General features: G+C 41.5%; 1 protein-coding gene, 1 long non-coding RNA gene and 1 other non-coding gene across 9 annotated transcripts; 1 reads left to right on the top strand and 2 right to left on the bottom strand.

Moving 5' to 3' along the window:
- Window positions 1-2,704: 2,704 nt before the first annotated feature.
- Window positions 2,705-24,660, top strand: LOC133502296 (uncharacterized). Of its 7 annotated transcripts, none has more exons than XR_009795431.1 (7): window positions 2,705-2,816; window positions 6,816-6,958; window positions 11,981-12,074; window positions 12,315-12,355; window positions 14,781-14,868; window positions 17,589-17,699; window positions 23,481-24,659. It is a non-coding gene; the product is annotated as an uncharacterized LOC133502296 (long non-coding RNA). The 7 variants fall into 7 exon arrangements; XR_009795428.1 differs by lacking the exon at window positions 2,705-2,816 and adding an exon at window positions 7,971-8,096 and having other exon boundaries at window positions 5,578-6,958; window positions 23,481-24,660; XR_009795432.1 differs by lacking the exon at window positions 2,705-2,816 and adding an exon at window positions 5,590-6,388.
- Window positions 8,109-17,694, bottom strand: rerglb (RERG/RAS-like b). The gene is made up of 5 exons (XM_061822942.1): window positions 17,314-17,694; window positions 15,615-15,671; window positions 13,313-13,386; window positions 11,469-11,620; window positions 8,109-9,557 (listed from the first exon to the last, which is right to left on the bottom strand). The coding sequence occupies exons 1-5, from the start codon at window positions 17,363-17,365 to the stop codon at window positions 9,269-9,271; spliced, it is 624 nt and encodes a 207-aa protein (XP_061678926.1). The 5' UTR covers window positions 17,366-17,694; the 3' UTR covers window positions 8,109-9,268.
- trnaa-cgc (transfer RNA alanine (anticodon CGC)) lies at window positions 9,748-9,819 on the bottom strand. Its single transcript has one exon. It is a non-coding gene; the product is annotated as a tRNA-Ala (tRNA).
- Window positions 24,661-24,882: the final 222 nt, after the last annotated feature.

Below are 24,882 nucleotides of genomic sequence, written 5' to 3'. Positions count from 1 at the left end.
CCAAGCCTAACAATTAAAGCTTTTTAAAGCATTTCTTAGCTTTTCCTGATAATAAACCGCACAATAGAAATATATGTATAGTTTAAATACTTTATGTAATAAAATAATTTTAGAAATTTATTTATTTTTTGCTTAAAATGTATGCTTTATTAGTAGAGTATGCTATGCTGGGAGTGCATTGCCGTATCTGTAGCGACTCTGCCCCCAGCCTTGTAGACTTTTTTTTTATTGACAAAAGTGCAGAATAACTTTAAACAAGCAACTTGCCTCCTTTGGAGTCATGATTGGGGGTTAATACGGTAGTTCTCGAGAAGAAGAAAAACAACAGTTAGTACCGGGAAATGTCGTGGGTGGGTCAGCTGCTTGCGCCGCGAGCATTATGTTATTTCCAGGTTTTTTCGGGGGGCGTTTGAATTGACAATAAGAAAGCGCGTCGTGAGTGGGTCAGCCGCTTGTGCCGCGTGCATTGTTATTTCCGGGGTTTTTCGCCGCCGTGGGAATTCACAGCAAAGCGTGTCATGAGTCCGCTGGTCTGGCTGCGCACAATGTTATTTCCGTTTTTTTTCAGCGCTGTTCAAATACCGATTTTCATTCGAAAACAGAAGCAAAAAAAAAACCTCAAAATTTTCGTTCGAAAACCGATTTGTTCGAAAAGAGGGACGTTCGACAACCGAGGCTTTACTGTAGTTGTAAAATTAAATATATTTGTTTGCTTTAACACAAGTAATAGATATTGCATGGTCCCAAACAAGTGAGCCCCGATGCCCTCCAAACAAGAAAACCCGGGGGCAGGCTGGTGGTGGTGGTGGTGGTGGGGAGGGGGGGGTTGCTGTGCAGTGAAGGGAGGGCGCTCCAACTCTATGTGAATGTCGAAGTGGGTGAAAAGGCTTCAAACATTCGGGGAAGACTTGAAAGAAATGTTTGGCGCATACCAGCGCTGCTTGCTTGGCATGCACGAGGGATCAATTCTTTTGTGCACATCAGGGATCATTTGTTGTTAGGCAGAATTTGTAGATCAGTGGACCACCAGAACCAACCAAGTGGGCATCTGCCCGACAGCTTAATTACGAGTAAATTTAATCATTAACCTGTAAGAATGAGTTTAGTAGCAGGCTTTTTTTTTTTACCATAAATCCTGCTGAATTTGGACCGAATCTTGTGAATACTCCACATGGGACGCTCCTGGCGACGACTTCAGTGGACTAAAATCACCATCTGGTGCAATCTTAATACCCAAATTGGAGCCGTATCGTTTGCCGTGAAGCTCCTCGGCCTAAGTCAGCCTAGCCTAGATGGCTAACAAAACGCGTCTGTTTTGTAATAGTTACTGAGGAGGAAAACATCAAATGTTAGTATCTACACATCCTGCAAAACCTACGCATCGTATATAATGAGGATCGTGAGTACTCAGAAAGAAGTTGGGCGAGTGGAAACGTCAACTTAAACTTGCTTATCGGCCTAGTATTCCTTAGCTTAGCTTGCTAACAACAAGACGCATGTGATGGGATACCGCCGCAATTCATCTCAAATCCGCACAACCTTATTAAATAAAGCAACGTGGATTGCCTAACAGCCTTGGGATTCGAAGCCGCGCTGCGGATCGTTTTATTCATGATTCTCGATTCTAAATGGGACAAAGTGTGCTGAGGTCATTACTTATCATTACCTTTGAGCGCATTATTAGCCCCTGCAGATAGATTATTGGAACATGACAATGATTTTCACGTCAGATGAATGCCACGCAGCCTCTCGGTCGAGCTCATTAGAAGCCGCGGCGTAAACAACATGGCCCCCGGATCAGGTCGCGCTAATTAACCAGCACCATCGACCCACTGTACTCTCATTATGCGGCCTCTCATCTGATCGCATGTAGGCCGTCAAGGCGCTCAACCATCGGGGCGCTAATTAATCAGCTGATGAGATGCAAGCCGAGCGCCGGTCGTCCCCCCCCCCCCCCCATCATCGTTTGCGGCCCGCACGGGAGCTAATTAGCTCCATTATTAATGTACCTAATTAAATAGTTTCTCCTAGTAATCACGCCGGCTGTGACAAATGGATGCCGCGTCATTATTTTAAAGTACACGAACGCGAGCCAACACGTAGAGGCGGAAAGCGGATTGTGTACTTACGTAAAGTAAAATTAAGTAAAGTAAAGTAAAGTAAAAGATTGTTGTTTTCCCAGCTTTTAATTTGCTTTGCATTGCCACGTTGCTTTGCCATTGTATCAACATAGACAGATGTATGCAGCTATGCCTGCGGTATCGATGTTAAAACCTTAAACTTTTAATCCATTTGTTCAATTCATTGCGTGAACATGCACAAATGTCAAAACTCTTCTTTCTCAAATAATCTTTCACTCAAATGAATACAACAATAACAAAGCAACCCAAAATGTGTGTTTTTCAAAAGGTGTCCTAATCAGGCTTTTTTGTTTGTTTACACCCAAATCCGAGTTTGAGTCTTTAGTTTTAACGATCTACCGATAACAAGTTACACTTATAACTTTTAAAACTCAACTTTTAATATTTAAAAGAACAACAAAAAACTACATTATAAATAAATAAAGTACTAATATTTTAAAAATGATATAAATGAGCAAATAGACGTGTTTTGGTCATCTCAATAGACCTTTAAACGGGAAAATTTCACTCTGTCAGACAAAAATGACTGTAACTTCTACAGTACGCATTTTGGCCACTTAGGGGCAGTGTGGAGCGATTCATTCATGGAGCGACACCGTTGAAGTAAAAAAAAAAGGCACGGTTTCACATTAATTTAACTCCTTTTTTTTTACAGACTATGAAGCATACATGCCTGTGAGTATTGTTATATTACACGTTTGTGTGTGTTAATATGGGCAATTTTGTATAAATATGCGTATTTTAAAGGTAAATCCTAACCTACTCTCGCAATCTAGGTAGCTAGCTGTCAATGGGGAGTTTCCATTAACTGTTAGCATTATAGTGGCGATTTCTAAAGTACGTAATATGCAAAGTGTGTCATTGTTTTTACCGTGTAGCGTTTAGTAAAATAGTAAAAAAAAACACTTGGAGTGACATTAAACAGTTTAAAGCACGCTTAGAGTGGGCAGAGACTCTTGTTCGTGTACCAACGCGGGCATACACACACACACGCACAAAATAGATAAACCCACGCAAGTCTTGAGTGTTTTTTTTAGGACTTATACTAATACTAAAAAATACTTTAAAAAAGTTACTGTTGATTGTAAAGTGTAGATACTACTGTTCCATTTGACAATGATTATTTTATTATTTTGTCACTTCTTGACATTTAAACTGTCCCGATTTTTTCACCAAGTTCAAGCGTCTTAAAATCACGTGATCAACTGATTAAAAAAACAAAGATCGGGACATCCCTATTTTTGCATACTTTTTTTTAATAAGAAAAAAATGCACTGTATAAAAAAACAGGAGCATCTGCCCTCCTCATGACCTTCAAACAAAAAATAAAATACATGATGGAAAAAATGGTCAAGTCCATATCCTTCAAAACATCTAAAGTCAAGACAGTGTTATCTGAAAGCACCAATGCAAAACAAAAACTGATAAAAGAATCACTATCATCCTCCATGCAAGACCAAAATCAAGTCAATCGTGGTTGAGATGACTTCTCGCTATTGCTGAAAAAGCACAAGTATTAGTACTGCATTACTTCTCACCAGTGCCAATACGGCGGTGGCCCCGGCTTAACATGGCGGCCTATTCACAGACGCGGGGGCGCCATTAGGCTAATTGCGCTAAGAGCTGTCTGGCTGACATTAAAGGTGAGCTGAGGTTAGCGTACTAATTAGCAGCCAGTGGAAATAGAAAACGGTTTTTGGCCATCTGCTTGTGTCCTCTGTGGGTGGAAAACAAAGGGCAAAGACAAATATAGATGATGTTTAGTGAGTTCACCTCTCAGCAGCTGCCTTTTTGTGTACCACACAGCTGTTTTTGTCACACTGTGAATCAGTGTCGACCCACCCACACCCACTCCTTCATTTCCAGACTCCTTAGAGCACATTGCATCTAGAGGAAGTGAAAAGGCTGCTACCAACCCCAAAAAAAGTTTTTTTCTGGTGTGGCTTTTGAGAATGCTTTGTTTCTACTCTTGATAGACATGCCAACCAAGCCTTGTGGCTTGAATTTTTCCAAATTTTGGGGGTGCATGACTATTGAGCCAGTTATCAAACTCTGCCACCATGCTCCACATCCAAGAACTGACAAAACAAAAATGTTTTGTGATTTAGTGTCATTCACCTCTCCAGTACAGGGAGTCCTCGGATTAAGACTTAACTTTCCAACGCCTGTCGCCCGTCCGCCATTTTGTCTGGCTAATGCTTGTCCGTATTTGTGCACCAGGAGTATCTTTTTGCCCTCCTTTTTAGACATTATGGCCCCAAAGAAGAAACCTGTGTCTTTTGGCAATGCTTCTGCAGCCAAAAGAAAATCCATGACCATGGAAACAAAGCTCAAGATCATAAAAAGATTGGAGAAAGGAGACACACCAATACCAACAAGGCTTCAGTCGTTTGACCATAGTGACAATTATTAAAGACAAAGCCCCTATTTTAGCACATGTGAAGGGTTCCGTTCCTATGTCAGATACAATGATCACAAAACCAGGTTCTTTGATACTTGTCGAGATGGAGAGTATTGAGGACCAGGTTCCTTCACAATAGCTAAGCACAGCCTCCCCTTCTTTTTCTTCTCCATCCACCTCTCAGCAGTTACACTAAGTCCATCATCTTGTTTATTTCAATGTATTTGTTTTTTGTACAAAGTATGTATGTAAGTATGTAAATTCTGACTTTAATGGTGTAATCCGACTTAAGTCGAAATTCGAGTTAAGTCGCTGCTGTAGGAACGGATCTCAGTCATAGACCGAGGACTCCCTGTATATGTGCTTCAACTTTGGTACCAGTCGGACACGAGCTCTTAGATGTGTTAGTGTTTGAGAGATATCCATAAAATGTTGCCTGAAATGGCTGCTTCAAACAAAAATGGGATACTTCCAATGTCTCTTTGTGCTAGGCTTCTTGATAAATATCTGTGTTAAGTCATGATAGAATGCCTACCAAATGTTATGTCGCGAAGGATGGATAATTGCCCTAAAATGGCTAGTGCCAACAAAAATGGCAGACTCTAGGAGTCACTGTGATTTGACGGGTGCGCATGCGTCCGCGCGCCATCACACTCGCAAATCTGCAGTCGAGCACAAAAAATAAAAAAAGTAAATTTTGTTACGAGTAGAAATACATATATATTGAAAGACGTCGCTTATTTTGTGTAGTCTTTACCAATGTTCCGTCTCAGCTGCGCCACTGCGCATTTGCACACTTGTCGCACACTCTCAGCACACATGAAAACCGATCCACTCGTCTTTTTTTTTTTTACACGGAAGCACGCGGTCTTTAACGACGAGCTGTTGCTCAACCTACTTCTACTTCCTAGTTTACCTGACACCGCCTCCCTCTGCTCTTAAAGGCGTATACTCGTAATTACAAACAGAATACACACCCGCAACTTTATATCTGCGGGCATGACAGACCACACCACGTACATTTTTCAGATATGAGTGACTGCTCTAGGTCTTTTTTCTGCGTAGTTTTTTGACACTTACTTGTGATAATAATGCCAACACAATTTCATGTTGCTTCGTGAAAGTGGCTTTGAGGGGGTGAATTTTAATGACAATTCCGAGGTGTGCTAGTGAAAAAATGATGCCATCAAAATTGGCTTACAAGGTCCTCCCACACACAAAGACAAAAACTTCCATCTCTTGCAATCTATTGTAAAATATCTACATCAAAGCAAAACGGCAGGCTTCCTGTGCCTTTTCTGGCATGGTTTCTTGAGAGTTTCTTGTGGATCGCCTCATGATAAACATGGCTATCGAAATCCGTGTCCAAGGCATCGGAGCCCGGATTTTCCCAGGAAACTAATATTTTGTAAGGGACAGAGAGCCGGTGCTGCCGCCATCTTGATCTGGCCACATCCATTTCGATGGTGATTCCCGTCTTTTGGAAGTCATCCAATTTGCTGTCGGCGCTGCAGAATTGTGAGATTGGCGCGGCGGAGGATGTGCTCACCAGCTGTGAGATTAAGGGGAACTGATCGATGGCCCTCCTGATTGGGCGGCCCCGCGTCCCGCCAAGCATCCAATCCCCCGTGGTCGGCGAGCTTGTCCTCGGCGGAGCCAAAAGCAATTCTTCCTCCTCACGGGGGCCAAATAAGAGCACTGACCTGAAGCTTCAAGGCCACGCTTGGAGGCGCCGTCTCCATCTTGTCTGGAGGAAAAAAAACATCAAGCTGAAGGGGAAGAAACATGAAGGGACTTAAATTAAAAACAACACCGCAGCATTATGGACAAACCGGGAAGGAAAGAGGTCAAAGTTTTGCATTCAATGGTTGTTTTTATTTTTTTAAATCACACCTTGGTTTGTGTAGCAGCCTGTCCCAGAAATGATCTGTTACTCAAACAGCACGGGGTGATCTCTAACGTGATTTTCTGAGAGAATATTTCTAATCCATTTAATTGTTGAAATTGAAATTGTATCCTTATTTATTTCAAATCGTAAGGCATCTTTTGATAAGTTAATGTGACAAAAACAAAGCATTAATTTGAAAAAATGCTTTTACAACACTTTTTAAAATGCATTTGTTATTCATCTCATTTGTAAAGTTTTTTATTTGAAAATTACATTGCATCACATCATTATATACCATTTTTTAAAAATGCCATTAATAAGTAAATATTTAAATTATTAATGCATTATGAATGAATCAACTTTTTGTTCATATCCATTTTCCAAGCCGCTTATCCTCACAAGGGTCGCAGGAGTGCTACCATTGGGCGAAATGCAGACTACACCCTGAACTGGTTGCCAGTCTGTCAAAGGGTACATCAACACCATCACTGAGCAGGAATCGATCCCACACTGCCCACTTAAAGTAAGGTATGTGTACCACTGCACCATCGGTGACCATACTTCTTTACTTTTTTTTCCAAAATAATGAAATAGTTAAATAGTTTTCAGAAGAGAAAGCATCAGTACTTTGAATTAAATGTTTTATATAATTAATAACTATGTATTGTTTTCATTGTTAGTATGATGATTATTACATTTTTACCTGCTTATTCATCAATTTCAACATTTTACATCAACTCACAGCTTTGATGTATGACTCAGTAGATTCCTCAACTTCTTATTTAACAATTAGTTTGCTCTTCAGTAAGTGGTGGAAACAGCATCAAACAAACATTCAGTTCGCTTCTACAACCGTAGCGACCGCTACTTGTGTGATTGATGTGGTACCTCCCAACCGCATCTGTTTTGATCCAGATGATTATTGGCCTGTAGCATTTCATTTGTATGCTTTTGTTTGTTTTGCGGGCGGCATGGTGGATCAGCTGGTAAAGCATTGCCCTCACAGTTCTGAGGACCGGGTTTGATCCCGGCCCCCCTGTGTGGGGTTTGCATGTTCTCCCGGTGCCTGCATGGATTTTCTCCGGGCATTTCAGTTTCCTCGGATATCCCAAAAACATGCAACATTAATTGGACGCTCTAAATTGCCCCTAGGTGTGATTGTGCGTGCAGCTGTTTGTCTCAATGTGCCCTGCGATTGGCTGGCAACCAGTTCAGGGTTTACTCCGCCTCCTACACGTTGACAGCTGGGATAGATTCCAGCACTCCCTGCGACCCTCGTGAGGATAAGCGGCAAAGAAAATGCATGGATGGATGTTTTCATGATTTAACAGCTCTAAATGGAATTGAACCTGCACCTTTTACATCTTTGCTGCCATCTTGTGGCCAGACTGCAGCTGCCTTGAACAGGCCCATTTAGGAGGTGTGTTCAGTTCGCATTTAAAGCATGTATAGCTAAAAACAAGGAGGAACTAGAGTATAAACGAAATAGATAAATAAATTTTTGTTTTGTTCTGTTTTTTTTTCAACATGTACTTTACAGATTCCGTCTAGTGGAGCGTGTGTTTGATGAGGAGAAACCGAGCGGATGCCGTAATTATTTATGCAAAGAACATTGCAAGACTGGCATAGTCGGCACATCTAGTGACAGAATGGGAGCCAAACCATGGTATGCATACAATGTTTGGTTGGCTTGTCTGAGGAATTTTGGCAAAGTTTTTAGCTAGCCTGCTTCCGGTTCCCAAGTTCCTCCATCTATTCGATTTCTGAACCGCTTATCCTCACAAGGGTCGCGGAAATGCTGCAGCCTATCCCACCTGTCAACGGGTAGGAGGCGGGGTAGACCATGAACTGGTTGTCAACCAATCATTGCAGGGCACACGGAGACGGACACCAGTCATACTCACAATCACACCTTGGGGCAATTTAGAGTGTCCAATTAAAGACTCCAAGTTCAGTATCTTCAAAATCCTGAAACTATTTTGGGGTATCACAAATTGTTTCCTAGTATTAAAAATAAAATCTCTCCTGTCAATGCTAACAAATAGTTACCAGAGTTTAATTAATTTCTACATTAAATACAGTAATGCGTGAAAATTTTAGGCCACCTTAAGTTGGGTTAATTAACATTATAATGACCATTAAATGAAGATGTCACTCAGTCTAGCATAGACCACCATAAAGGTTAAGTAAACTCTGTGGAACAGTTCATCCATCTGTTTTGCAAAGTGATATTTACAGTAGATATTTTCATGTTCCGGATGTCAAGGTTTGAACCAACAACTTTGTACACTTGAAATATGTGTTCTTTCTCTGGGTTGAATTCCAACTGCTTTTGTTTGCTTAACCGCTTCAGAATTTTCATGTAATCCGAGTTGTCATATGAGTGGTGGAATCTTGTAGAATTTGAGGGCATTTCAGAAAGAGCAGAAAGATGAATATTCTGACCATCCTGATTTCCTATTCTTACTTTATGTCGAAAAGCAAAATAAAAGGACTACGGTGCAGCAATGATCCTTGTTAAAGACGCCATTTCCACATCACATACGATTATCTTGAATACTAGTTTACAACATGCGCCAAGTCTCGATACTGAGTGACTGCTTATTGCATTGGTAGGTGCTTCAGTCCCTCCCCTAGCTGGTACATCTATAATCTGTCACTTTATGTACATTAATTACAACCTACCATCGTGAGCTACAACATGACAAATGGCATGTGTTCTACAACAAAATACAAACAAAAGATGAATATATTTTTGGTTAAATGTAAACCCACAGATTTCATCTTTCCTCTGGTACCATTTGGAAGCAGTGTCTACACACGTCGGTGTCCCTTTTTTCACACCGACTTCCTCCTCTTGCCAAATACGTTGTTGATAAGCTTGGCCATGGACTTGGAGCCGCTGTAGCGCCGGCGGTCGGCGCGGTACTTCAGGTGCTCCATCACCTGCCTGATGAGCTGCGTGAAGAGGGCGGCAATGTCCTGGTAGCTTTCCGCCGCTGACACTTCCTGGAAGTGGCACCGGTTCTCCTGCGCCAGGCAACGGCCTTCGTCCTCGCGCACCTGCCGGGCGTGACACAGGTCCTGCTTGTTACCCAGCAGACACACAGGGATGCTGAGCAGTTCCCTGAAAAAAAAATGAACGCCTTTCAGATTGTGTCCATAAATCAATGACCTAAGAGTCTTCAAACTGCCCTAGGTTTTATACAATACTTTGTAAAACGTTAAAAGTGGCATTAGGAGGTCAGTTGCCAGGTCATTCAGTCAGTTTATGTTTATCTCAAGAGAAAAGTCACATTCACAGGACTGTGAGTCAATGGAGATGCTGGGGCTTGAACCCAGGACTTCATACATGCGAAGCATGCGCTCTACCACTGAGCTACATCCCCTGGCATTTAACTGTTCTCCCTTTTTTCCCCGCCCTGTCTTGTTATTAGATACTAGACTAAACTTAATGTGGTCAAGTGATGCTTTTCTTGTTCTTGAGACGACAGTGGATGGTTATTGGATACTTGTCTCAGAAATTGTTTAAATCATTTAAAATCTTCACACTCCATCAAAGTCTGACCTTTTCGATTGTGTCCAGGACTCAATGGCCTTCAGTTGATAAATATACAATACTTTGTAAAGCACAAAGTAACCTAACCCACAAGTTGGGTTGTTTTCACGTCATTCAGTTTGCAAAAAAAACAGATTCACAGGACAGTGGGTTGATGAGGCTTGAACCTAAAACTTCATACACACAAAGCATGTTTTGTACCACTGATCTACATCCCGGAAGTTCTACCAATTTCACCGGCCTTAAAAATTCTCTGTCCCTGTATTCTTTTTTTTTTTTTTTTTAAGGCCAGATGCCAATCTACCCTTTTTTTAGCCTTCACCTTTCGAATCCTCAGACTACGTCAAAGGTCAGTATCCTTAGACCTTAAAAGTGGTGGGGGAGGCCCAGAAAAAGTTAATCTCCAAAAAGTAGGGCACGCCCAAAAAAGCCTGCAAACCACTGCCTTTTAGACCTGTCAAATTGTGTTTATGAGTCATTGGCCTTAGTTGCTTTGTACTGGCCTCCGGTTGACACGTAACATACAGCACTTTGTAAAACACAAAGGACACCACAAGATGGGTTGTTTTGATTCAGACAGGTTAAATTAATCTCTGCAAGTAAAGCACATTCGGAGTACAGTCGATTTATGGATTTTGAATGATAAGCCTCCATCAAGGGTCAAGATCCGTAGACCTTTCAGATCTTTGAAAAACAGTCAGGCCAAGTTGTTTTTTAGTTTATACCAGAGACATTAATGTCATTTGCTAGATAGGACATGGAGATGTTGGGGGTTAAACCCAGGTCCTCATACATGCAAAGCGTGCTCTCTCCCACTGAACTATATCCCCATGTTTGAAAATGCCACACCCTCCTGAAAATTCTCCGTCCATGGGTTTCCTGTGTCATGTCATCCCACACTTTTGTATCTGCGCTTGAGACCCGCAGTGGCTGGCTATTGGATTCCAAATTAAAGTTGATGTTCTCTTGAGAGAGAATTAGAGCTAATATGCAGGTTTTTCATCATAGCACGAAGGACGGGTTCCAAAAGAATTTAGCATATCATGACTCAATTGCCCGGAAATGGGAGCATTCCAACCAGCTATCCCGGCATGAGGATCCATGCGCAGCTTCAAAGAAAGTAGGACAGGGCTTCCTTTGTGTTCTTTAAACCTTGTAAGCGTGTGCTGCTGTTGACTTGAAATCTTTATGCCTCACTCTGGTACCTTGAAACATGAACCGTAAATATTTTTAATGGTGCTCCCATACAAGATATTTATGCCAATCGTTACATGGTCGTTTGTGTTTCCAAACAAAAAGTCCATTTGGTTACGATAGTCACTGTTTTTGGGGAAAAGTTATATTGGCCTCAGTGTGGTAAGTCAGAGGCTCCTGGTAATTTTGAAGGATAAAACCTTTGCTAGTTTACATTTTGTGTAGATAGAAGAAGAATCTAGTTTGTTTTGAATCTCAAGGTGCAGGGGAAAGTCAGTCACAGACCCTTTGCATTGGTCCTGCTGACGGGCCTCACGGATCTGCCGCAGGATGTTCTTGGCGTCGAGGAAGGAAGTGCGGTCGCTAATGTTGTAGACCACCACAAAGCCGTCTGCCCACTCCACCGGTTCCTCCAGTATGCACCTGGCCTCCGAGCTCTGACACGACAACACACAAACAGATAACTGATGCAGACACGGCATCTTTAATTTTAATGTGTTACAGTAGACTGTGATGTGGTCACTCTACAATGTTTTTTATGTCCTAATTTTTAGAGATGTGCGTGTCTTTAGTGATGATTTGTGTTCCAACAGATTGTGATCGCTCCACAATGTTTTACGCAAAAGTTGACTCAAGGCAACTGGACTTGTTTTTGTTGAAGACATTTCACCTTGAATCCAAAAGACTTCTTCTATTTTACATTTTCACAGCTAAAAATGCAGAATTGAAGAGCCCTTTGGATTAAAGATGAAACGTTTATTCATCCATCCATTTTCTGTACATCTTATCCTCAATAGGGTTGCGGGTGAGCTGGAGCCTTTCCCAGCTATCTTCGGGCGAGGGCCAGGGCACACCCTGAACTCATCGCCAATTGCAGTGAAAGGTTTACTGGTAAGGTTAATGATGTTTTTTTTCAAACACACTTTAACTTGACATGGATCATAAGACGGATAAGATTGTATGAAATGTAAAAAAAAAAAAAATGATGGTGTAGTGGTACGCATGCCTGATTTTGGTTCAGACAGCGTGGGATCAATCCCTGCTCACTGATGGTGTTGATATATGTCTTGTGACTGACTAGTGACCAGTTCAGGGTGTAGTCTGCCTTTCGACCAATGTTATCTGGAATAGGCCCTGGCAATGCTGCTACCCTTGTGAGGATCGTAGCTTTGGTAAGGAAAGTCCACACCCATTACGTTTGTTTTCAGCCTTAAAAAATCCTGTCCTTGAATTGTTTCCCAATTGCTGTTTGTGTAACCTTCAGTGTTATATCTAGGGAGATCGTGTCTTGGAACCAACACAACTGTAAAATTCTTCCTATTTCATCGAGTCCACATTGTCTTTGTATTCCAAAGGACAGGACAAAGCTCTGTGAGCTTGAGGCCATTCCAATAAATTTTTGTCAGTTATCCATCTCTTGTCTTGAAAGAAGCTGCACGTGGCCTTGGGATATTCGCGTGCATCGCTTCGGATCCCCGCTTGATGAAATTGTGGATGGATGAGGTCAATTCCAAGTCTGCTTATGTGAATAGCAGCGTGAAGGCTGGAAATAATTTAGAACACGTTCAATCCTCTCATAGAAAACTAGGTGGGTCTTGTCGTCCACTTGGCAAGCTTTTTATCCAATTACACGACATGTACTGGCTTGCTAGGTTTGATGTCTGACTCCTCAAATTGGGTGGTGCAGTATTTGATTTCATGCCATGTTTACAGTGGAAAATGTCGCTAGGTCCAAAGTTTAGGATGTGTGGTATTTGCATTTGATGTGATACCAAGAAATCTGGCAAAACAATAATGATAAGTTAACAGAGCATAAGCAAGGATCCTAGGCTAACGTAGCACAAAGATGGCATCGACACCGATGCAACGATGGAGACGGAAGCAGGCAAAAGGGTGTGTGGTATTCCTTTTAGGTGGCACATGAAAACCGGGCAAAACCAAGCTCAAGCATTCAGAAGAGAACCCAAAAAAGATGCTAAGCTAAAATTGTGCACAGCTGGCCGAGCATCAACGTAAACTTCAATAATGGAGACCTAAAGAGATGGAAAGGTTGTGGGGTATGCCACCAGCAAGTCAAACAAAACAAAAGATGCCAAGCTTACATAGCATACAGATGGGAGACGTGGTACCTGCGAGCAGGGGTCAAACACCTCCAGATTCAGCTGCCTGCCTTCGATGGACAGCCTCTTTCGATACAGAGAATCTGCAGACACCCAAACAAATGGAATGCTGTGTTATACAGCACAGTATATTATAGCAATCACCATTTTCACGGCGCCATATTGCCGGTCAAACAGAGCTGCTCGACATTGTGGGAGACATTGAACCGGAGGAGAATAGTTATAATACCCGAGACCCGTTGCGCTGTTGGTTGTCACAACAGACGAGACAGATATTCAAAGAGATCATTCTATGGAATACCAGCTGAAAAGACCAGAAAAGATCGATGGATTTCGGCAATTAAACATGATGGATGGTGCTCAGCCAAAATACACACACGCCTGTGTAGCGATCGTTTCGTTTCAGGTAGGAATTGCTGTTCTAATTACCAAAAAGTATTTATAATGCCAAGTTGGCTCATTTGAGAACAATGCGTGTTAAAAAAAACCTGTCCGTTGCAGAGGTTTATCGAGGTTATCTGTGGCCACAAAGGCTTCCACGTACGTTCTGTGGAGAGGACCCTGTCCTCTATTTTTTCAAATCATAATGAATGAAATAAAGTACTTGTATTTGTCCAGACTTTCCTATGTTTTCAAAGTTTTCCATGTAAATCTCGACGACTGACTCAATAGATCAATGTGTATATTGAGTTTTCCAAGACAAGTGGAAGCAAACTTAACAGTCCAATTGCTTATCGGCGAAAACATCGACTTCGGTATTAAATATGGGTCCTCTATGCCGAGTTCATCTAATTTTTCCAAGTACCTTCATTTATTTTCACCTTCTAAATGTCTAACGGTATCGGACAAGACTCTGGGAGTCGTGCTATAGGACGTATTTTCGTGTCGTCTCCAACTAACTTAGCATTGAACAATGCTTTGTGAGACCGGGAATATGGTGAGGTAAACAAAAGTCACGTGATTTTATGACATAGGTGCACTAGCTCTATACATTATGTCTTAATCTTAACTTTTCTTTGGCTTTTTTCATGTTTTATTATTAATTCATCCACTGTCATGGACGTCTGTAGTCGTCATCTGGAAATCAGACGTTCACTGCCACTGGCGTGTAAGAACGTAAAGAATCTTTTTCAACGGGTAGGCAAAGAGGAACTTCTGGCACAAGTTGGATGTGAATATCAAGCTTATAAACAACTGTTATGTGTCAGAGTAGTTAGTAGAGCGTGAGTATTGCAAATGCAAGAATAGATGACACTTTTTTGAGGGAAGGATAGCACCATGTAATAAAAGTCAGTGTAGCTTAGTGCATTTCATATTTGTAGACAGTATCTGGAAGTAAATTCTTTGCCAGGAGCCCTCTCAGTCTTGTCCTTGCTGTTTTATAGTTTGAGGTGTCACAAAAGCTAGAAATATGCTTTTGCTTGATTTGTTTGTTTCCAGAAAATGCTCATTTTCTCCACTTGTTGCTCAAAAACAGGTGCTATTGGTAAAACCAACGTGTTCAACTGCTGATGACTGAAGAATTGAAAACAAGCCTTCGAAAGATGAGTCTACTCTTTGTTTTGGTAGTTATGGTTCTAACATTGTTAGAGAGCACAATATTCTTTGGGTCATGAAGAACCAAAATGTTATTCAATGGCCAGCAATGTGGAAAATGCGCTTTGAAAATCGCTGGCAGCGAAAAGAGTTAGCAGTGATTACCTGCACTTGTGTGACTGTGAGGAACGTCGAAACTGGACTCAAAACTTTGCATGTGTTGCACATTTAAGAAATGTTTTATGATGGAGCCAAATGGGGCTCAGCGATATGGTCTTAAAGTACAATCTTCCATTGTCTGGACTTCGCTTATAGAAAAAGCAAATGATGACATTGTTTTTTCACATTCTGGAATTTGCTTTGCTTCTCGAAATTTGAAACTTTTTTCTGAAGATTAATTTGCATCAACTTTCACAAAGATTTGGAATATCCATCCATCTTCTTTGCCGCTTATCCTCATGAGGGTCGCTGGGAATGCTGGAGCCTATCCCAGCTGTCAACAGTCAGGAGGCGGGGTACTCCCTGAACTGGTCGCCAGCCAATCGCAGGGCACATGGAGACAAACAGCCGCACTCACAATCACACCGAGGGGCAATTTAGAGTCTCCAATTAATGTTGCATGTTTTTGGGATGTGGGAGGAAACCCGAGTGCCTGGAGAAAACCCACGCAGGCACGGGAGAACAGCCAAACTCCACGCAGGCGGGGCTGGGATTTGAACCTGGGACCTCAAGAAATTGAGGCCAAAAAAAAATTATCTTATTCTTTCACACTCACTGGTGTCAGATGCATATTCTCCGATGAAGCGTCTGGTCAGGAAGCGCACGAGGACTGCTGGAAAACGGAAACATTGACAAGTGTTCAGTTCAGACCAATCGTGCTAGGGAATTTTCAAGGGTGTGTGTATGTTAAGGGGCGTGGAGAATGAACGTCAAGACTGTGCCAGTCACTGTGTGTGCACATGAAAACCAACCCCCTCCTGAAAGAGGTGGCTGGAAGGACCTGTCGTCTGGTTTTTTTTTTTTTTTTTTTTTTTTGCTTGTGGGCAAACTTTGCAGCTTTGCAGAGCATCACTTTCAATTAGCTGCTCAACTCTTCAGCGACGTTCATTCTCCTCTGTGGGCACATTTGTCATACCGACACCCATTGAAGTAGCTTTACATTTACTAATGTGCTTCTTATGGTTATTGTTGTTTACACTGAATATATATACATACAATATATAATTTTTTGATCCATCCATTTTCTGAGCCGCGTATCCTCACGAGGGTCACTGGAGTGATGGACCCTATCCTAGCTGTTGACAGGCAGGAGGCAGGGTACACCCTCAATTGGTTGCCAACCAATCGCAGGGCACATCGAGACAAACAGCCGCACTCACAATCACACCTAGGGGCAATTTAGAGTGTCCAATTAATGTTGTTATGTTTTTGGGATATTGGAGAAAAGCGGAGTGCCCGGAGAAAACCCACGCAGGTACTCGGAGAACATGCAAACTCCACACAGACAGGGTCCGGGATTGAACCCGGGACCTCAGAACTGTGAGGCCAACGCTTTCCAACTGATCCACCGTGCTGCCCTACTTGAGTACAATATTAGCCTATTCTGCCCAACTCTGGTCAGCACATCTGTGTTGGTTGACCCAGATTTAGGCCTCACCTATGTGGAGTTTGCATGTTCTTCTCTGTGCCTTTGTGGCTTTCCTCCGGGTACTCCGGTTTCCTCCCACATTCCAAAAACATGCATGATTATTTGAAGGTTAATTGATTGACTGGTTAATTGATGACTGTAAATTGCCCATAGGCGTGAATGTGATTGATTGTGTGTGTGTAGGTGCACTAAGATTGGCTGGCAACCAATTAAGGGTATTCCCCGCCTCTCGCCCAATGATAGCTGGGATAGGCGCCAGCACACCTGTAACCTTAGTGAGGATAAGCGGTACAGAAAATGGATAGATGAATAAAAACAAAAATGAAAGTTGTCTGTTTCCGATAAATATTCTCACATAATTAAAACAAATTAATTAAATGATTAAAAACTGCAATTAATGACAAATAGTTAAATAAATAAATAAATAAATGTCATCTAATTATTTTTTATGGTAACATATTTTTTAATAAAAAATACTTATGGTCCATTTATGCAACCTTCAATAAAATGCCAACATGAATTTTAGTTGACTAAAAATACTTTTTATGCACTGAATATTTGTAAAATGAATATTAATGTAATAATACAAAATTCTCCATTTGCAACTCAGCAAACTACTGTATAACTATGTTATACATCCAATTCATTTGTCATCATAACTTGATGATGCCAACTGGCTGGCTGTGTTGCACAACTTTTATTTTGGTATAATTGGAGGAAGTCCCATGGGAAGCATTTTCATCTTCTACAAATATGCATTTGTAATTTATTGTGTGGCATATATCCGATGATCGCAAGACATAAAAACCTTAAGACAGAATCTTACCTGACTTTCCGGCTCCCGGACTTCCAAGCAGGGCCAACTTAATGTCATTCATGCTCGCGCTGTTGGGGCGGTTTGATTCCCGTCTTTTAAGTAAGACTCGTTTCAAAGCAGGAGGGAGTTGAGAGGAGGGGAATACAAATGCACCCCCCCCCTCCTCCTCCCTCTCTGCATTTCTTTCATTCCCTCTCTCTCTCTCCCCTCTTTTGTCCTGACATCTGTTTTCCTTGCTTGTGTCCTTTCCTGCGTTGATATAATTATCTCCCTGCTCCTGTCAGGAAAATACTGCAGAGACGTCTTGTGCTGTAAGCGTTCTTGTTCCTCAGAACGAGAGGAGACGCTGAAGAGCAATGTGAAGATTTACTGTATGGATTTGACCCGAAAACTCGGTCAGTATCTGCGGAAACAAACTGATTTTTAATACATCAGGTTCACCAGATCACATGATATTGTGTAGAAATGACACAATGACATAAAAAAGGGACACAAGGACTGATGCATAAAATGGAGGGGGAAGTTTGCCTGCTACCTCGGTTTGAAACAGCGACTTTGGGGCAAATTATGGCAACCAAAAGTCAGAAAAAAATATTTTCTCTGTAATGTGGGGACCCACACACAAGAACCTCGAGCCAGGAACTGATTAATTGGAAGCCCACCGCTGTTGAGCAAACTTGCCCGGCTAGCAAATGTAATACACTGTTAACTTTTCTTCTTCTCTGTTGGACGGACCCAAAGCCGGACTGCAGGTCCACAAGTCCACTACCGGCTAATAACTATTATTGACTAGTAGCAGGCCGGGATGATGATGATGATAATTTTTTATCAAGTTGTGGGGATAGCTTGATAGATAACTGCAGTAGTAGAAATGGGACAAGCTATTATTAATGAGTAATTCAGTCACTGTGATTTGTCGGGCACGTGTGCGCCCGCGCGCCATTGCCCTTGCAAATCTGCAGTCGAGCACGAAAAATCACGCGCGTAGAATTTGTTACGAGTAGAAATACATAGATATTGAAAGATGTCGCTTATTTTGTGTCGTCTTGACCAAAGTTCCGTCCAAGCTGCGCCACTGGGCAATTGTGCACTTGTCACATACTTTTTAACACGGAAGCACACGGTCTCTGCTCAGCCTACTTCTACTTCCTAGTTCACCTGACACCGCCCCCTCCGCTCTTATAGGGGTACAAACAGACAGAACACACACCTGCAACTTTATAGCTGCGGGCATGACCACACCCGTAACTTTATATCTACGGGCATCACCGACCACACCCGTACATTTTTCAAAAGTTAGTGACTGGTAATTCACAACTTCTCCAAAGACTGCACTCAGTACTTCTATCGTGGGGGAGGGGCGAACTCATGCCAGAAACCCTAGCCTCATGGATCATTGGGACAGTTTTTGGCCGTGCCCAAAAAACTTGAGTTGGTAAAAAAGTTGTTAATGCTCTATCACAGCAGTTCATCTATAAATTGTCTTAGATGAGGCTCAAAGGGAAGCAGGTCGGCGGAGCTAAACTGTGACATGGGCGGAGCATGGCGTGGAAGTTTGAAGATTTACTGTGAAAAGCGGCACGTTCATCGCTATGCAGCTTTATTTATGATTCTTTCAAGGAATTTAATGGCTTTTTTGAGGGGAGATTCTCAACATGCAATATACTCACAATTACGGCAAATATTTGCTGAAAACGTGCATACTCTGTTTTCCAAAACAATTTCTGATAGCACACAAGAGCGTAGATATTATAGCCTTTAGAGTTGATTTTTGCAATTCAAGAAAATGACAAATTTACCCAGGTTAGATTTTGATTCTTCTGGGCTACATTTTCATTTTACTGCAGAACTTCACGTACGGTTCGGAAGCCTCCTAATGAGTTCACATCGGGTCCTTATTCCTCCAGATAGATTTTGACATCATAAAAGTCACTTCTGAGGAAACTCAGCTTTATTGAAATAATAGCTTATTGGATTTTCGTACGGTGACAATTGTCAAAGTTCTTAAATGGCACGGTCCGAACTCCTCATAAAAGTTCAATGGGAGCATCCGCCACATTACTGGAGCGCACATTGCATGGGAATTCCCCAAAAGTGGCACATGCAGCCCATGAATCCCCCCTCAAGCCTTCACATTTCACATACACCAAGCGTCAACCAATAGAATTCATGTTCCTGCGAGTGAAAACACATTTTTCTTCATGACGGATCAGCATTCCTGACACTTAGGACTCTTTTCCAAGTTCTCTTTTTTTGTTGTTTGTGTTCATGCCTCTTTGAAATGAACGTTAGTTTTCTCCCTTTCAAATGATTGCATCCAAAGATACAATTTAGGGTCTTTGCAGCGCCAAAAAATTCTCTGTGGTCCGTGTAAACAGTCGTGTTCTACATTAGTCCTGTCAGTCAATTACGGAGTCGATCAAACAATATCAACTCCCTTTTTTTGAACGTTCTCTCTTTTCCTGTGTTGACTTTTTTGGACGCTACGGCGTTTGCATGAAAAACCTCTCGAGATGTTTACAGAATGATGTTCACTCCGTTCAGCGGTGTTTAGAGATCAGTTAGACGCTCGCACGAGGCAAACTGATTAAGCCCAGAGAGTGCGTTGGTGGGCGGCAGGGTGGATCAGATGGAAAGAGTTGGCCTCACAGTTCTGAGGACCCGGGTTCAATCCCCCGCCTGTGTGGAGTTTTCACGTTCTCCCCGTGCCTGCTTGGGTTTTCTCCGGGCACTCTGGTTTCCTCCCACATCCCCAAAACATGCAACATTAATTGGACACTCTAAATTGCCCATAGGTGTGATTGTGGGTGGGGCTGTTTGTCTCTGTGTGCCCTGCGATTGGCCGGCAACCACTTCAGGGTGTACCCCACCTCCTGCCCGTTGACAGCTGGGATAGGCTCCAGCACTCCCCGCGACCCTCGTGAGGATAAGTGGCAACAGAAAATGGATGGATGGAGTGAGTGCTTTGGTGTGGAAGAAAGGGGGCCCACGCTCAAACAAAGGGAAAATGATGACACAACCAGTTAAAGGGTTATATTTTGGGCCTTCATTTTTTTTAAATCTTACAATAAAATGTAGCCATATATTATACGTTTAAAGGAGAAGAAGTTGCTACGCTTGAAGAAATACATTCTAATCTTGCAAGAATACATATATTTTTGTTAGGTAGAAAAAAAAAGTGATACATTGAAGAAAAGGTTTTCTCAAAATAAAAAATATTTTTCAGTAGTAATTCTTAAAAAAAACTCATATTTATGAAAAAAGGAGAATATTTTCAGATTGACTAAATTATTGTGAAAAATAAATTAATGTATATAAGGAAAAATAATTGTCATACATTGTCAGAGTCAGAATTTTATGATAATTGAATCACATCCCTTTTAATAGGTATATTAATAATAATAGAGAAAAATAAATATTTGTGTTTTTTTGAGACCAAAAGCGTATAATTTTGGGGAAGGTATATAGTTTGGAGGATAAAGATGTATAATGATAAGAAGTTTTTTTAAATGGATATAATCTCTAAGAACAAATATGTATACTTTTGAGATAAAAATGCAAACATTTTTAATTTGAAATGTCTTGTTGTATATTTTGGCAAATCACAATCTTACAAGGTAAAAAAAAATCAGATATGCTTGGTAGAAATAACTCACAGTGTATTAAAATTCATTTTTTTAAAGGGACAGAGCACAGTTACTGTAAAAAAAAATGTGAAAAAGATTGTAATTCATTTGAACTTTTTTTTAATTAAAAAAGTTTCAAGATGAAAAGTATTATATTTTTCACAGAAGTCATAATCTTACCTCAGTAAAAGTGTATAAATGGGAAAAAAAATTAAAGATAAAAAGTATTTTTAGCATGGAAGTCATAATCGTACCTCACTAAAGTTGGATCTTTTTATAGAAAAAAAAAGTCATCAGACACACTCGGACGCGTCATTCTCCCAACACGTCGCGAGCGTGCTTACATAACATTTGCAGGCAGGAAGCTGTTTTGCAGGTTTTCTGCTAATCCTGCTCAAAGGGTTAATCCTGCATGTGTGACCTCGAGACCAGAACAAAATGATACAACGTATGTGCTCAAAAATCTACTCCGAAACACAGGACGCTGAAGAAAGTGTGTTGCAAATTACAACTTTATAACCATTGCAATCAATCTCTTTTCTTTTTTTTTCTTTTTTTTTTTCGCCCGTCTTGGTGAAAGATCAGTTGCGAATTGTGAGCGAAAGCTCCTTGCCTTGAAGTTATCACCAAATTTGGGCACATGCGCAGACGGGGAATTATTGATGCTTCATTTGTAAATTTTTATTTGAGCTTTTTGGCTTTCTTATCATGCAAGTCTACTATTGTTATTTTTAAACTAGCCGACAGACGGATGCGCCTTCCAAGTTAAACATCCCGCACTTATCCCGCTTCATAACATCACTTCTTAGGGAGGAAATGAGCAGGAGTGACCCCGAATGGCATGGGAGGGGAGGGAACCCCTTCATAAACATCACATGTAGCTCCTCTTCATCATCTTCTCCTTCATCATCCTCATTCTTTTGATGTCCTAACAGAAAACATTCCAGGTCAGGAAGAAACGTGACAGAAATGTTTACTGAATGGAATAAAAGCCAGTTGAGGCACTCGAGATTTAAAAAAAAATATCTCGTGTTCAATATCTTCAAATGTGATCCACGAGACCCTTAAAAGTCCCCCCCCCCCCTCACTCCCCTTTAGTCGTCTTTTCAGATCTGAGATCCAGCATTTACAAATTTGCCTTATCAGCGATTTCCTCACCAGAATCTATTTTTATGGCTCTTTTTGGGACAAATGAACTGTTGGAAAAGAGACCAGATTGAAGCAAAGTAAAAGTTGTTCCTTTTTTTAAAATTTAATAGAAAAAACATGGGCAAGCAACATTCTGGATACTGATTAAATTACAGTATGCTAAGCTACAATACAGTACGCGAACATACATTGCATGAAATTACAATATATTACGTTGCTTTGCACTAAAATACACAAAAATGTGTCATGTTGTGATACATTTGAATGAGTTACAAAATAGTAAGAGAAAATACATTACAACATTTTTTGCTACAGTACTGTACATTGTGTCATGATGTGGTACATTTTGATAAGTTGCAATACATTTTGTACAACAACTGCAATATATTTTGACGCTGTGTGCTAACCCACATAAGAACGGAGTATGTTGCAATATGTAAGTATGTATAAATACGGTATTCTAAGATAGAATCAGAAAGGTAACAATAAAAAAACGACATGATATGCTACAAAAAATGACAATATTTTCTGCTACGACACATACATAGACAGATGCCGCAATAAGATTAAATCCTTTATGCTACAATATTAAGACACATTACAGTAAGTTACAATACAAAAAATATGACAAGACACATTTTGATTACTTATTATACACATACGTCACTGCGATTGGCTGGCAACCAGTTCAGGGTGTACCCCGCCTCCTTCCCGTTGACAGCTGGAATAGCTTCCAGCACTCCCCGCGACCTTTGTGAGGATAAGTGGCTAAGAAAATGGATGGACGGACACACATGTAGGCGGCACGGTGGCGCACGTGTAGAGCGTTGGCCTCACAGTTCTGAGGACCAGGGTTCAGATTCCGGCGTCCCCCTGTGGGGAGTTTGCATGTTCTCCCCGTGCCTCCATTTCCTGAGCCGCTTATCCTCACGAGGGTCGCGGTAGTGGCGGATCGCAGCTATCATTGAGCAGGCGGCTGGGTACACACTGAACTGGTTGCCAGTCAATCGCAGGGGACATTGAGACAAACAGCCGTACTCACAATCACACCTAGGGTCAATTTAGAGTCTCCAATTAACGCATGTTTTTGGGATGTGTGAGGAAATCAGAGTGGCCGGAGAAAATCCACGCAGGCACGGGGAGAACATGCAAACTCCACACAGGCGGGGCCTGGATTTGAACCCCGGTCCCCAGAACTGTGAATCCAACCCTCTAAACAGCTACACCACTATGCTGCCATGTACTGTATATTATCTATCAAAATCAATCTGATTGGATTTATGCTACAGGACTTAACGTTGTGCTACAAAACCTTCGACTAGGCTATGTAGTGAGTGAATGAGTAGAATCAGTATTAAAAGCTGTAAAAACTGTAATTTTATTGTTCATCCATCTTGATAGTATTTGGAGTCGTTGCCAGTGAGCACACATCTCTTCCTCCTCCTCCCTCCCTCCCGGTCCTCCCGGCGCCACCGCAGGCGAGCTCGCTCCGTCCTGTTGCAGCCGGCCGACGGAAAGGTCCTGTCGGAGAAAATCTCCCTCAGTTTGCTCAGGAAAAACACCTCCAGGTTTCGACCGGCCCGGGCCACCTCCGAGTCGGGCTGTGGGCAAGCCGGAGCAGAACGGTGGGGTCAGAGATCCTGTTTCATTTGTGTGACTTCAACATCACACCGCTAATGAGGCCCTAATTACTTGACTTTTAAAGCATTTGAGCTCGAGGACTCTTAATGAGAGCTGCTATGTGTCCCGAATGTCCCTTCCTCATTTGTCTCCTTGCTCACACTCTAATATTGAATCTGATAATTTTACGCTACACTAAGTTGCAATACAATACTTAAAGAGAGTTGTCTCAAACTCAGTTCACCTCGGGGGCCGCTGTGGGCGCATTCTAGCTGAGGCTGGGCCGCACATGCACGCAATTTAAATGAGAAATTTTAAAAAAACGGCTTTTTTTTTTTTTTTTGCGCAAAATAAGATAAGCAAGGATGCTGGCGTAAACAAGTTGTGTGCAAAACTACTCATGAAACTCTCCATGGCAACACCAATATAACTTTTCATTGAAAAATGTTTCCCCGCTTGCATCAAGCCTGGTCGCTGTCACACCCCCGAGAGCCACAACCCCACCGTGATTTGTAGGTTCGTCAGCTTTGCACACAACACTGTAAAAGTGCCATTCATATAAAGCTTCAGGGCCACACTGTCATTTAATTTTCATAATCAGGTGGGGCCCACAAAATACCATCTTGGGGGCCGCAATTGGCCCACGGGCTGTGAGTTTGAGACCACTGCTTTAAGATGACTTATGGTGTGATACAGTACAGTATGTTACGCTACAATAAGTTAGGCTCGCTCCATGACAATCAGTTAAATGATGTAACGCGAAATTATATTATAGGTTACAATGTAGTACATTATGCTATGATAAATTGCAATGCATTGTGCTACAATACATTGTGATAGTGTCCAATATGTTACAATACAATACGTTGCATGTATGATACAATCTAGTGAAATTGGGAATTTTTTTTTCTACGACATACAGTGAAGAAAATAAGTATTTGAACACCCTGCTATATTGCAAGTTCTCCCACTTAGAAATCATGGAGGGGTCTGAGATTTTTGTCGTAGATGCATGTCCACTGTGAGAGAGATGATCTAAAAAGAAAAATCCAGAAATGACAATGTATGACAGGTGTTCAACTAGTTATTTGCACCTGTCTCACACAAATAAATCGTTTAAAAAAATCATACATTGTGATTTCAGGATTTTCTTTCTAGATTATCTCTCTCACAGTAGACATGC

The sequence above is a fragment of the Syngnathoides biaculeatus genome, chromosome 6 (genome assembly GCF_019802595.1).
Source record: "Syngnathoides biaculeatus isolate LvHL_M chromosome 6, ASM1980259v1, whole genome shotgun sequence".
Taxonomy (NCBI): domain Eukaryota; kingdom Metazoa; phylum Chordata; class Actinopteri; order Syngnathiformes; family Syngnathidae; genus Syngnathoides; species Syngnathoides biaculeatus.
This window is presented reverse-complemented; position numbering and strand designations above follow the sequence as displayed.

Bases quoted from the DNA above. Each gene is read 5' to 3' on its own strand.
- rerglb (XM_061822942.1), bottom strand. From the start codon at position 17,365: ATGAATGACATTAAGTTGGCCCTGCTTGGAAGTCCGGGAGCCGGAAAG. The intron at 13,387-15,614 runs GTGAGTGTGAAA...GGGTGTCTGCAG, and splicing joins AGAATATGCATCTGACACCA to ATTCTCTGTATCGAAAGAGG. The intron at 9,558-11,468 runs GTCTGTGACTGA...TTTTTTTTTCAG, and splicing joins CAGCAGGACCAATGCAAAGG to GGAACTGCTCAGCATCCCTG.